General features: G+C 40.2%; 1 protein-coding gene across 5 annotated transcripts in view; it reads left to right on the top strand.

Annotated features, from left to right (window-relative positions):
- Positions 1-12321, top strand: part of SCML2 (Scm polycomb group protein like 2) — a 66780-nt gene that overhangs the window by 23706 nt on the left and 30753 nt on the right. For all 5 annotated transcript variants that reach the window (XM_084506823.1, XM_084506821.1, XM_084506819.1 and 2 more), the window contains 3 exons: positions 2380-2614; positions 6790-6878; positions 8268-8511. In XM_084506823.1, the coding sequence (XP_084362949.1) occupies positions 2380-2614; positions 6790-6878; positions 8268-8511 (568 nt within the window). The remainder of the gene's footprint in view (positions 1-2379; positions 2615-6789; positions 6879-8267; positions 8512-12321) is intronic.

The following is a 12321-nucleotide window of genomic DNA, read 5'->3' as shown; positions in this document are numbered from 1 at the left end:
GCGGAGAGAAGTTTAATTTGACAATTATATCCAAAAACTGTGACTTGTGGGAATTTTACAAAGTTCAAATTTTGTAGTAATTAAAAATGACCTGGGGAGCAGTAGATTAAAGTCTCTACCATAAATTAAGATACAGGCATAGACAGCTAATGGGAATTGATTAGAGCCTTTATCTTAATTCAGCTTGTATTTTATCTGTTGCTCTCGGTTGTTTTTAATTACTACCTACAATTTTGAAGCATTCCACATCCTTTTCTCTCACCCTGCAACTTCTTTTCAAGCAGCTGAAAATTTAAAACATAAAAGCTCCTTGTGGTTTGAACAGAGGTTAAATCAAGGCTCTTAATCTAGCAGGTTTTATTATTTTGCTGCAAGGAACTGGTATGGAGGAGTCACCTTTTTAGTACAGTGCCTTGAGTTGTTACTATTTAAACAAGCTCACCTTTCCTACAAACAAATAAACCAAGTCCCTAAATTTTCAATCTCAGTTGCCTTTCATGGTTGTAGAAAGTAACAGCTTGACAAGCAATATCCTGAAATTGAATTGCCCTTTAAATTTAATATGCTCAGGCTTCCCTTTCAGACAGCCTGCTGGCTAAATGCAGCACTGGCAGATGCTACCCTCAACTCTCACTGAATATTGCTTGTCTTTGGGTGTGTTTTTGTTTTTTGTTTTTTTTTTTTTTTTTTTGGGGGGGGGGGGGCTCTGGCTTCTCCAGGGCTCCTCCTGTTGATCTGTGTCTGTTTGGAACACTGCACCTGCACAGCATGGCGAAGGTAGAGCAAGATATGCTTTAAAAAATTGAATGTGGTGGAGACAAAATATTGCTAACGCTTGTTCAGGTAGCAAGCTTCTTCAGCCCAGGCATACAGGTGCACCCTGTGTGCCTACTGTGGATCCCAACCCTACCTGACCTGGCCAGACGGGCAGGGGAGGTGGCACAGAAATGTGGTGAGTGTGAATGTTCCCGTTTGTGATCCTGCTACCTGCCTCCTGTGTTGGGATTCAGGTTGTGTGAGTCTGTATTGGATAGATACTGGGTTAAAATGGCACGTGGAAGGCTGCCTGTGGTTCTTGGTGTCTGTGTCCAGGAGCAGCTTCCTCCTGGAGGAGGTGCAGAAAAGGTCTTCCAGGATGCGAGAGTAGCAGTCATCACCTCCTACAACAAACCTCAGTGCTTGGCTTGCTTAACTTGATGAAACATTACTGCGAAATGATCAGGTTGCCCTCTGGAAATACACTGTAGATTTTGTTATTAGGTTCAAAGATGCAGAGAGAATTTAAGGTAAGATATAATATTGGATAAAGTTACCACGAGCAAGTTCAGGCTGGAAGGGAAGAGATAGCTAAAGAGAACAGTGAGATTTGGAGTCATCTTTCTACGTGACTAGGTGAATCATTCAATCCCAGTTAGCGCTGATACAAATTTTTGATCGTAATTAGATGAGCTTATTGCCTACATTACTCCAGTAGGCAAGCAAGCAGACTGCCATCCAGTCAGTCTCTGGCAGCACTGTGTTGTTCCGTGAGCTTTTCTCTTTTCCTGGTAACAGCTCAGTAAGAAAATACTCTCCTTCTCTTTTTAACCTTTAGCTGTGACATAAAGATCAGCTCAAAGACCAAGTTGCATTCATCACATTTCTTTTTCCCCGTGCCATTATCTTTTTCCAAAAATCTCATGGCTGCTAATTAAATTGGCATTTCATTGTGTGTTTGTATGAACGTATTCAGTTCTCTGTGAATCAGCACAGGCTGCAGTTCATATCTCAGCACAGAAGTCCTGTGTGTCTTTAGGACTGTTTCCTTTTTCCGTAAACTGCAGTTAGCATTAATTCCTTTTTCTTCTTTCTTTGCATTATAAGCTCTTTTTTTTTTTTGATGCAGAACCTTTTTCATGACTTAAGCTTTTTTTAGTGCCTAGTGCTGTAGGGTCCAAATTTTGTTTGAATTTCCAAAACATTACGAAAATGAGAATTACTAGCTTTCAGTTCAAAAGCAATATTTATTCTTGTTTGTTTGGTTTTGTTGATTGTCATGTTTCTTGAGGTCCTTGCTTTCCGTTCACTGCAAGTATTAATCCCCCATCTTTGTATTCCTGTTTTTGTCAGGATTCCCTTGTTACCCTTCCTGGCAGTGCTGATCTTTTTAGCTGGCAGTCGTGTTTATGAAGCAGAAACACCAAGTGTCTGAGATGGTGCTGGTGGGAGGTTATCCACGCTTCTTCTCTGATCTGCTGCTAAACGCTGAAAGTTGAAAAGCTTCTTGATATTTAGCAGTTATTTGTAATGTTTGGGTGAACGAAAGCTGTATAGTGACCTAGCTAGTACATTTAGCAACGCTAAAGAAAGTAAGAAAAGGTCTTTTGTCTCTTACTGTAGTCCAGAAGTCCACCTACGAATGATTTCAAAGTCGGCATGAAGCTGGAAGCCCACGATCCTCGGAACGTTACCTCGGTCTGTATAGCCACGGTCATTGGAATCACTGGTGCCAGGCTAAGGTTGCGGCTTGATGGAAGTGACAACAAAAATGATTTCTGGAGGCTTGTGGATTCCTCGGACATACAGCCCATTGGCACCTGTGAGAAGAAAGGGGGCATGCTCCAGCCTCCGCTGGGTAAGAAACAGAGCTTCTGAACCCACGTGTATGGAGTAAGGCTTTTATGTAGTTGATTTTACCTTTTTGGCTTGGCAAATTCGGTGGTACTAACATTTCATCAAACCGTTATTTAACTGGAAAGGAGAGGTGAGCAAACTAATTCAGGGTAAGTGAAATGTGGGGTTTTCTTCTTCTTGGATTCTTTTGATGTAAGAATGAGCAGCGTAATTGCTGTGGGTTTTTTTGTTTGTTTGTTTGTTTGCTTTTAGTTTTTAGTGGAGGTCCTCAGTGTTAGATGGTAGTGTCTGACAGCATTTGTAATAGTGAGACACAGTCATGTGCCCCTTCTAAAAACGTTCCCTGGCACACACCCTACCTCCTGAGTAGGTAACATTTTCATCCTAGGTGTTGTCCGTGCTCCTTTTAGTAGACCTTCATAAGAATTGAGAGTGCTGGAGAAGACCGACTCCTGTTTTCCTCTTCAGGAAACCAGAGTGGCCCACTAGAAGGCGCTCCCTGTTAACCAGAGTGTGAAAGGCTCAGCTGGGCTGCAGAAGGTGCATACAGTTCAGAACAACTGGAATGTTTTCTCAGGCACTCTGAGCAAATTGTGATCTGGGAAAGGTGGCACTGGGTTGGTTAATGCAGCATTCTGCTCAGAGGCAGGAAAAAGGCACTCCAGAGCTCTAGCAAGCTGCAAGCTTACTGCATGCAATTCTCAGCTACTCAAATTGACAGATGTGGGTTGGATCAGTTTGCCATGAGGAGTTTGTGAGCATGACAAACCTCAACGCACAGGATGCAGCTATCCTGGGCTTAGAGGGAGTCTGCAGGATTTCTTTTGCCTTCCATGAGCAGTATGGCCCACGGCATGTCTCCCATTTCTCAGAAATGGTGCTTGGGCTTAGTCAAAGCTTACTGTGAAAGTTTATTAAATGTGGAACTGTACAAAGGAATTCCTTGCTTTAAAACAAATGCTCAAAGTTAACTGATTAATTACTGTGGGTCATGTAATTGTGGTATCATTTTTGTCTGCTGTGATTAATCAGTATATCTAGATCTACATTCTTGTACCATGTTTGTTATATCTAAAAATTCTAGGCGTGAAAATCTTTAAAGAAACTGATTTTTCACGTTGGTCTGAAAATAGTTCAGCTTTTGAAAAGATGGAAAAATAATAGCCAACATTTACTTTAATTTTCTCCCCACAAAACCAAGCCAAAACACAACAGTAACACTTCTTTTATTCTGCTATTTCTTGTAATGTTTAAAAGATGCAAGAAATAATGTTCTTAATGTAAAAAATGAACTGTAGCCAAGGATTGCTTATTGTTGTCTTCCTGTCTTATGGTTCTGGCTTTGGTGTCTTCTAACTGTGACATGTGGCAAGGCAGAGGTGCAGTGAAGAAGACTGGTATGCTTCCTCTTAGTGGCCTCTCAAGAAACCAGTCAGCCGTACTTGTTAACAGCTTTTGGATCTTCTGCTAGAAAGGTGAAGCGAAAGGGGTAATTTCATTACAGCATGAAACTTGATTTGCTCCTAAGCAGGCAAACAGATACAGCAGCAGTTCACGTAACCATTAAGATGCTTCATGTAGATTAACAGGGTAGAGTTTTGTGCTGTTGTGCTGCTTTAGAAACACAAGAAAGCAGTGCAGCTTGGGCACCAGTCTGCAAAAGTATTAGTTGAGATAGGTAGAGTCTGAACCCAAAAGGGTTTATTTTTTCCTTCTTTTATATGGACGTAGACATTTTGAATGGAAACACTGGAAAATTTTGAGATTGGAGGGGAATATTCTGATTTTTTTTGAGAAGTAACTCAGTGTAGCCTCTCTGAAGTTCTTGGTACAGCCTTGTAGAATGAGTACAGTCATACCAGTATGAGCAAGGGTAGTAATAGAGAAGAGGACGTCTGTTCTTACGTGTATGTATGGCATTAAAATTATGGCTTTAGTCCAGGATGACAGTGATTTTTATTTTTTTTTTAAACTTGTTTCTAAATTAGCCTGATGAATAACACAACTCCGGGTTATGTATAATGGGGACAGTCGATCCATTACAAAGAGAAACTTTCCGTGACCATCAGCAGAAGGACTGATGCCGTTACAGAATCACAGAATCACAGAATTTTCTAGGTTGGAAGAGACCTCAAGATCATCGAGTCCAACCTCTGACCTAAATCCACGTTCTCTGGATACTCTTTCTTACTCCTGTTCGGTCAGGCTGCTTGTAGTGCAGCACCAAACAAGCAGATGTTTCCCTGCATCTAGAAACATAAAGCTTACCTGCCTTCAGAACAATTGCTGTTATTCAGCAAAGAATGCAAGTGCCATTATTTTGTCCCTCCTGTCTTAGATTTTTTTTAGAGATAGGCTGAATTCCAGCAATCAAGCATTCTGGCATACCTAGATAAATTTTTGAAAAAGCTTTCTTGGCAGCTTTACAGCATCCTGTTCCTGGGCAAAGCTGGGAGCTAATTGGGTGTATAATTACCTCCTGTTAGACATTTAAGCAACCGATTTTTTTATTATTTTTTTTCCCTGAGTAGTAGGGAACCTTCTGGATACTAATGCTCTGGTTATCTCATAATCACAAGTTAAAATAGCCCCTCCTCCCTGATTTTTACATCGGTTTAATTACACGTGTTACCTAAGGTTTTTGAGAAAATGATTAGTGTAGGAAAAGTGTTCTTGTTCCAGCTTCTGGTTTTCAAAGGGGAGCTTTTATGGTTTTGAGAGCTTAATGTTCTCAACAAATTACGGTGAAGATAACGTTTTGTATGGTTTTTACCAGGACAACTTACAGGACAAGTGAAGCTAATTGAAACTGTTGTGTAGTTGTCGTTCCTCTGTCTTTGTGTATGTATCCTGTCTCTGCTAGCTGGTTAGGAATATTGCATTTCAGTAATCACACGTGTTTAGATTGCATAAAGATGCTGGTGTCAAACCAGGGGTGATGATCAGCTCAGCAGTCCTCAAATTATGAGGCCATTCCTCAGGTGTGAGCTTTGCGTTAATTTGGGTGTTGCATAGGTAGTTCCACCATGTAAACTGTTTATCCAACTGAAAATAGCTTGAAGCTGCAAGTTCAAGGACTGCTAAACCATATGATCCATGCAGTCCAACTTTAGATGATGTAATGATTTAACTGATGAAGAATTGCAAATCCATTCCACCTTTCTAGGGACATTTTTTTCCAACAGAATCTTCAAGATTTGGTTGTGAGGAAGTTCCTTAGTTCCTGGCAGGTTTTGGTAACGTTTGCTTTGTGGAGGAATGTCCAATTCTCACTATTACATCAGTTTTCCTGTAAAAATCTGCCAGATATACAGGATACTAAAGATGTAGAAAAAATGTCCACTGCATTTGTTACCTTATTCATTACTTTGAAGCATTCATTTGGAAAACACAGAAAGCAAAGGGGATATTTTTCATTTTGTTTCTTTAACCAGAGAGTAGGTTCTGAGGGAAGGTTCTCAGGAACAAGAGTGTTTTCAGCTAAACCTTTGTTCTCCTTGAATAAGGTAGTTCAGCTGAACAAATTTGATTACTGTTTGTGCTTTTTATTCACTTGTTTAATGAAGGATGTTGAAGTAGAAATATCTTCCAGTTTGTTTCTCAATATGATACATGCTTTTATTAAAGTCATTTTATGTTTGTTCTTCTCTGTTGTGTGCTCTTTGTTGAAGAATTTCTATTTATTTATTTTGGGGGCGGAAGAGGAGAAACCAGGTGGTCTTTTTCTCGCCTGTGGTCTGGTGAAAGAATTAAAACAGCTTCAAAAATTAGAGGGTCGCTCTTCGATAAATGAGGGAAGCTGGAGCTGAGGAAGTTGAGATTGAGAAGTGGCCCTGAAAGGTCATCTCGGTACATTTCTGTACCAGGGAGGTTCCACTGAGCCAGGGGCTATGTGGGATGACCTGGTAATCTCCTGTGCTAGAACGTGCATGTTGGTAGGTCTCACACACTTAATTGTAAAGTCACAAATCAACAAGTGCTGAAAATGGCCGTGTATTGCACAGCTTTCTGCACCAACACCTGCCCTGTCTGTTCCTTCTTGATCACTTCTATTTTGGCATTAGTAAATTAGGGAATTAGGCATTAGTAAAGCCAATTTTATATCATTTTCTTCCCGTTGTATCTCACAAACTGACGGTAGGGATATTGTATACGAGTAATTTATTTGTTACTTAGGATTCCAGATGAATGCATCTTCGTGGCCGATGTTTCTCTTAAGAACTCTAAATGGAGCTGAAATGGCACCCGCAGCATTCTTCAAGAAGGTAAGAGGAAAAGAGCCGCTACTAAATGAGTTTCCATCAGTTGGTCCATGATTGCATTTTTTTAGTGAGGATGCCAAGATAGTGCCTGTTGTCTGCAGCACAGGAAGGCCAGAAGATTATATAAAACTACTTCGAAGTGGATTGTCAAGGTACAAAATCAGACAGGATATATCTGCCTGTTGGATGGCATCTCTTTTCCTGAGTTGAGACTTCTAAAATATGTTGTGTTGTTCAGAAAAATTGCATTAGTTCATTTTCTGTGTCCTGGATTTAAGATACGATGCATCGTCTTACACTCCTTGACAGCATCACATTCATGTAGTGACTGTGCACAGGAGTAAAAAAATTTTTTTTAGTGGAGAACAAGAACCATCAGAGAAAAGTAGTGCTCTGAAAGGTTTTGTTGAGTGTTTTCACTGGGCACATTACTCATCATGTAAAATGTAATCAGAAAGTAGTTGATGGTAGAAAAAGCTGCTTGTTTTTGAACATGACTTGGGTAAACTACTGTGAAACATGAAAAAACAATTTATGAAAACAATAGTAATATTAATGTGGCTTTGTTGTGATGCTGTCGCATTGGATGTCTTCATTTCTGATACTGAGAACGACATTCAGAAGTATGTCAGTAAATCAAGGAGTTGGTTTCAGGCCTGCAGCCACATCGCTTACATGTTAACTTACTGTAATTTTCGGGGCTGTGACGAATCATACTTCCTGTGCTGGCCTATCAGTATGTCTGAGATCATTTTTGGGGAATGAGGTTCCTGAGGCTGAGGTGGTCATTTGGGTTCCCTTGGGTCACAAGCTTGGCAGTGAGGGTACGCTTCTGCTGGTCACGTTGACTTTATTTCTGGTTCTCTTTTGTCCATTTGGAATTGGTCTAAGGCAGGCTTAGTTACTAGAGGCCTATAAATAACGTCCAGTGCTAATGAATTTTTCATGGGCTAATTGAGAGGTGAAGCTTTTACCAGACAGTTATCAGTCCCCAGAAATTCCCATTCCCTGCAAACCTCCTCTTCCTTATTAGCATGTAATGATTTCATCGTGGTGTCTTTGCTGTCTTGCTGCCGAGGCATAATGTATTGGGTGCAACCCATTGCTTATGTAAATACTTCCAGCACAGCCTGGCTGCCATGGGGAATTTTGCTAATTATCCCAACCCTGTTTGTGGGAATAGAATCTAGATTTTTATACCACAGAAGAGAAAAAGCAAATGTGAAGCATCAGTAAGTTTCTTTGGATGTCTACTGTAACTTTTTGAGAGTAGTGAGTATAAGAAATAAAAATGTTGAAGAAAAATGGATTTCCTGTTGCTGTTTTTTTTAATTATTATTATTTGTAAAGGGTCATACAAACGCAAATATTCTACCAATCTTACTTTTGTAGGAACCACCAAAACCTGTGACAAACTGCTTTAAAGTTGGAATGAAACTTGAAGCTATAGATAGAAAGAACCCGTACTTGATTTGCCCAGCAACCATCGGAGATGTGAAAGGAGATGAAGTTTTTGTTACGTTTGATGGCTGGAGAGGAGCATTTGACTATTGGTGCAGATGTGATTCTCGAGATATTTTCCCAGTTGGATGGTGTAGCTTGACAGGAGATGCATTACAACCACCAGGGAACAATGGTAAGATGACTAATAATATTGCTTAATTGTTTTTCCCCTCAATTACAGCAGAATTTTAAAAACCAGCTGGCTGTATGCAGATAAGACTGGATATTTGATTTGCGAGCAGTTGATGAGGACGAAATATTGTTGAATTTTCTTTACGTATTTTAAAGCTAATAGGATAGTTTCTGGGAAACAGGTTTGTCTGTTTGTAGTAACTCTGGAAGCATTTTATTTAATGCTCTACCATTGAAGGGCTTTTGATAATCTTGAATTTTCCTGGGCTTGTGAAAAATCTTGGACTAAACTAGTTTTGCCATTTGTATTGTAGATAGATGCTCCTGTTTAACGATACCAATATATTCTCTGCAGCAGCACTTTACATTAAGCTTACCGCTAAGAAAATAAACTAAAATAATCTTTTAAAGAAGAGAATATTAGGGCAACTTTGCTTCTGTGAAGGTTGAAGGTTTCAAATATATATTTAGGAGGCTTTTGCTTCACACTCGCAAAATTCTGTCTCGTAGCTGCCTATTCAGAATGCTTTATCATCCTCGTACCTTTATGGATATTTGTGCTTAATGGTTATAGAGTCCTCTTAAGTAATGGCCACCTTGTTTTATAATCTGCAGCCGCCTACCCTAGACAGTCAAAAACAGAATAAAGAGAAATACCCTGAATGTAATCCCTCTCCTACTTCGTCACGTTTCTGTAATGCAAGTTTTTTCTGCCAAACTCTTTGGGCTCTTCTACCCTTGCCCTCTTCCGATTTGAATGAAAGAGGGGTTTTTAAAGAGGGGAACTGTGTTTTAGTTAAACACTTCAATACCGTTGACCAGACTGAACTGTTCTAAAGGTGAGCACTTTCATAGCTGCTGCTAGGTAAGGAACAAGCAAACTGGTATCACAGAGCTCCCACAAGAGGTGCCAAAGAAGGGAAGAAATCAGTCATTCCTGCTGCTTTCGTCCTGCCTGTTATTTTTCTCAGTCCCTTGCCAACCGGTCATGAGCTGTATGGAAGATCTAGCTGAGATGAGTTCAGAGTCCCTTTCTCAGCTGTTTGATTCCTCTGTGTCCTTGTCCTCACCTGCCCCTCTGTAATACTGTCCGCAGTTACTGGGTCACAGTAACTAATCTAGTTTAGTCCATAGCAGCAGATTTCAGCGAGGGAGCAATGGTGTGTGGAGCTGTACGGGCAGATCCAAGATGTGCAGGTACAAATCTGCAGTGAGAAGGCATGGGAAAGGGAGTTGAGGACGGTCTACATTCGACCAAAATGATATAGTGGGTCCCAAACTGACTGCGGCCTGATGTGTGTGTGTTCCCAATCTGTAAAGTGCACAGCTCAGCTTCTTCAGAAGGGTGACTTTGTCTGCAGAAGTCCCGAATGAGGTGTGTTATTATGGTAAGTTAATTATGTCAACTATGGAGAAATAAAATGGCTTTATAGGAAAGGGGCTGTGTAAATAAGTGATGTAAATTTTTTTTAGAAGATATTTTTATGACTGTTTAGTTTGCTGACTCCAGTTGTATCTTTTGGAAAGAAGCGTTATGAAATTGTTTAGTCTACTCCAGTTTCAGTGCTGGAAACCCAGCAGTGTTTTGAGATAACATGTACAACATTCTTCTTGGCCGATTAGTGTTTGGTAGAGATCAAAGGGTTGTATAACAATTAGTTAGTAAATCTGATTAAATATTCCAGTTGTTTGGGTATTAAAATAAACACAATTCCTGAGTGTGTTCAAATTTGGTGCAGGCTGAAATTACCTAGCCATGTCACTTTCTGGATTCTATCCCCTTTTTCTGAAAAACAGTGACACTTCAAGCACTGATAAGACCCAAGGCAACGTTCTTGCAGAAGTTTAGTCAAAACTGGAGAACTTCAGAGACGTGATAGAAGTGGGGAGCAGGAAGGTGAAGGCCAAGGATTTTGTTGTTTGCAGTTCTAAAAGCGTCTCCAAGGTTAACTGCAGTTTTATTAAAACTTTGTGTGGTCCTTTTTTTTCCCCATTCAGAGCAGGAAGAGTTTCTTCTTCAAATTTTGCTTCATGTGCTTATTTTTCAGGCGTGCATTTGTCAAGTTTACATAGCTAGATGAAATATTTTTTGCTCTCAGGTTACTTATTTCACTGTTATTTGATTGCTTTTGAGCCATTAAAGTACTGTAATGAGAGTCCTTTATTAAAATGTAAATAATAGCTTCAAGGAGAGTGTAATCAAGTCATTTCAATTCAGAAATTTGATAATGTTGTCAGGATTCTTCATTAAGTCACATTAACATTGACTACTCCTGTTATGGAAGAAAGCATGACAGATAACATATTGTAGGAATTCACTGGAAATATTATGGTATCGCTGTAGCCCAGACTTTTTTCCTGCAGGTTAGTTTAGTATTTCTGTCTTGAATTGCCACAGTAGAGAGTGAAAAAAATTGACGGAGCGTGGCTTAGATTTCAGAGTTGGTATGATGTGAAATATTCCAGGTTTTTTATAGCTACTTTTTTCCTGAAGTCATTTAAATGTGGCAAATCACTAGCGAAGGGCTGAAAACAAAACAAATTTTAGTCACTAAGCAAGAACAATATCCTGTAATCTAAGTATGAAAATGATAAATGATGCTTTAGTTTTCATCCATACCTAAGACAACAATTTCCTGCCATGAGACTTACGTGTTTGTTGTCTGATTTAGCACTTAGCAAGAGAGAGACTGCAGTAACAGAGATGATCTGAAAATTAGAGAACATTTTATTGCAGCTGTTTACTCTCTTAGCCATTTAGGATGCCCAGAGAGAATGTAGGCCCTCTGTCATGGGTTGTTTTTAAGAACAGTTTGTACGCGGCCTTCTTAGATATTGGTGAATTTATTCAAAACAGGATATGTGGTCTCTTCAGCCTTGCGCTCTGTAACTCTCATTGGTTTTAGAAAGATAAGCTCAAGAACTAAGACATGATCAATAGAAGATAAAATGACGAAGGTAGGTACAAACAGTAGTCCAAAACAACTTTCTCATATTCAGTCCTTAATCTTCTTGCCGATGCTTTGTCTTCGGTCCCTTCCAGCAGATGTGACTTGGTTGGACCTGGCTGGGTGTCAGGGCATGTGCTTAGTGGGATGAGATGTGCTTGTTTAATGTTTATACGAGCAGAAGCTGTACTTAGCTGATTTTGTAGCTGGATTCCTTAGAAATATCTAGGATAGTAGTAATTTACGTAATGTGTGGTTTGACAGCAGTGCTTGATGTTGGGTTGACCTGCTGGCCCAAGGTTAATATTTTAAGGATGCAGTAGCTTGTTTTCTCCGAGTCTCTTGGGCCCTTAAGTGCTTTTACAGATGACTCGTCACACAGGAGCAGCAGCGTGAGCTATGGCTGGTGAAAAAAGTTGGCATGATAATATCTATGCTGGATGAATGTGAAGGACCTGCTCTGGGAGGCTTTTTCCAGCAGAGGCTGAAAGCAGATGTCTGAAGAAAAGCAAAAGCACGCAGGAGAGAGGTTTGCAGATGTGTTCCTAGTATCTGGCACGCTACGGCCCAGCACTGCCCAAGCCCCAAATAATTTATGCTGAGTACCTCCTGGAAGAGTTTGTTTCTGTTCACTTATGTTTTGGAGACATGAACTTTTAGCTCCCAAAGCATCCTGTAGCAGGGAGGTGTGTGGAAGAGGAGATAGCTTTTTCCTTGCTGCTGGTTTCATGTTTTGCCCTCTAGTTCTTGGACTGAAACAGCTTCCCAGGCCTCCAGTTCTTGTACAGGAGGAGTCAGTAAATGGCCATTCCCGAACAGCTTTCTTGATATCCACCATGGTTTATCATCTTCCCACAACTGTC

This window comes from Aythya ferina (genome assembly GCF_964211825.1).
Source record: "Aythya ferina genome assembly, chromosome: 1".
NCBI classification, from domain to species: domain Eukaryota; kingdom Metazoa; phylum Chordata; class Aves; order Anseriformes; family Anatidae; genus Aythya; species Aythya ferina.
Note: the sequence above shows the minus strand (reverse complement) of the source record. Positions and strands in the feature narration are given on the sequence as shown.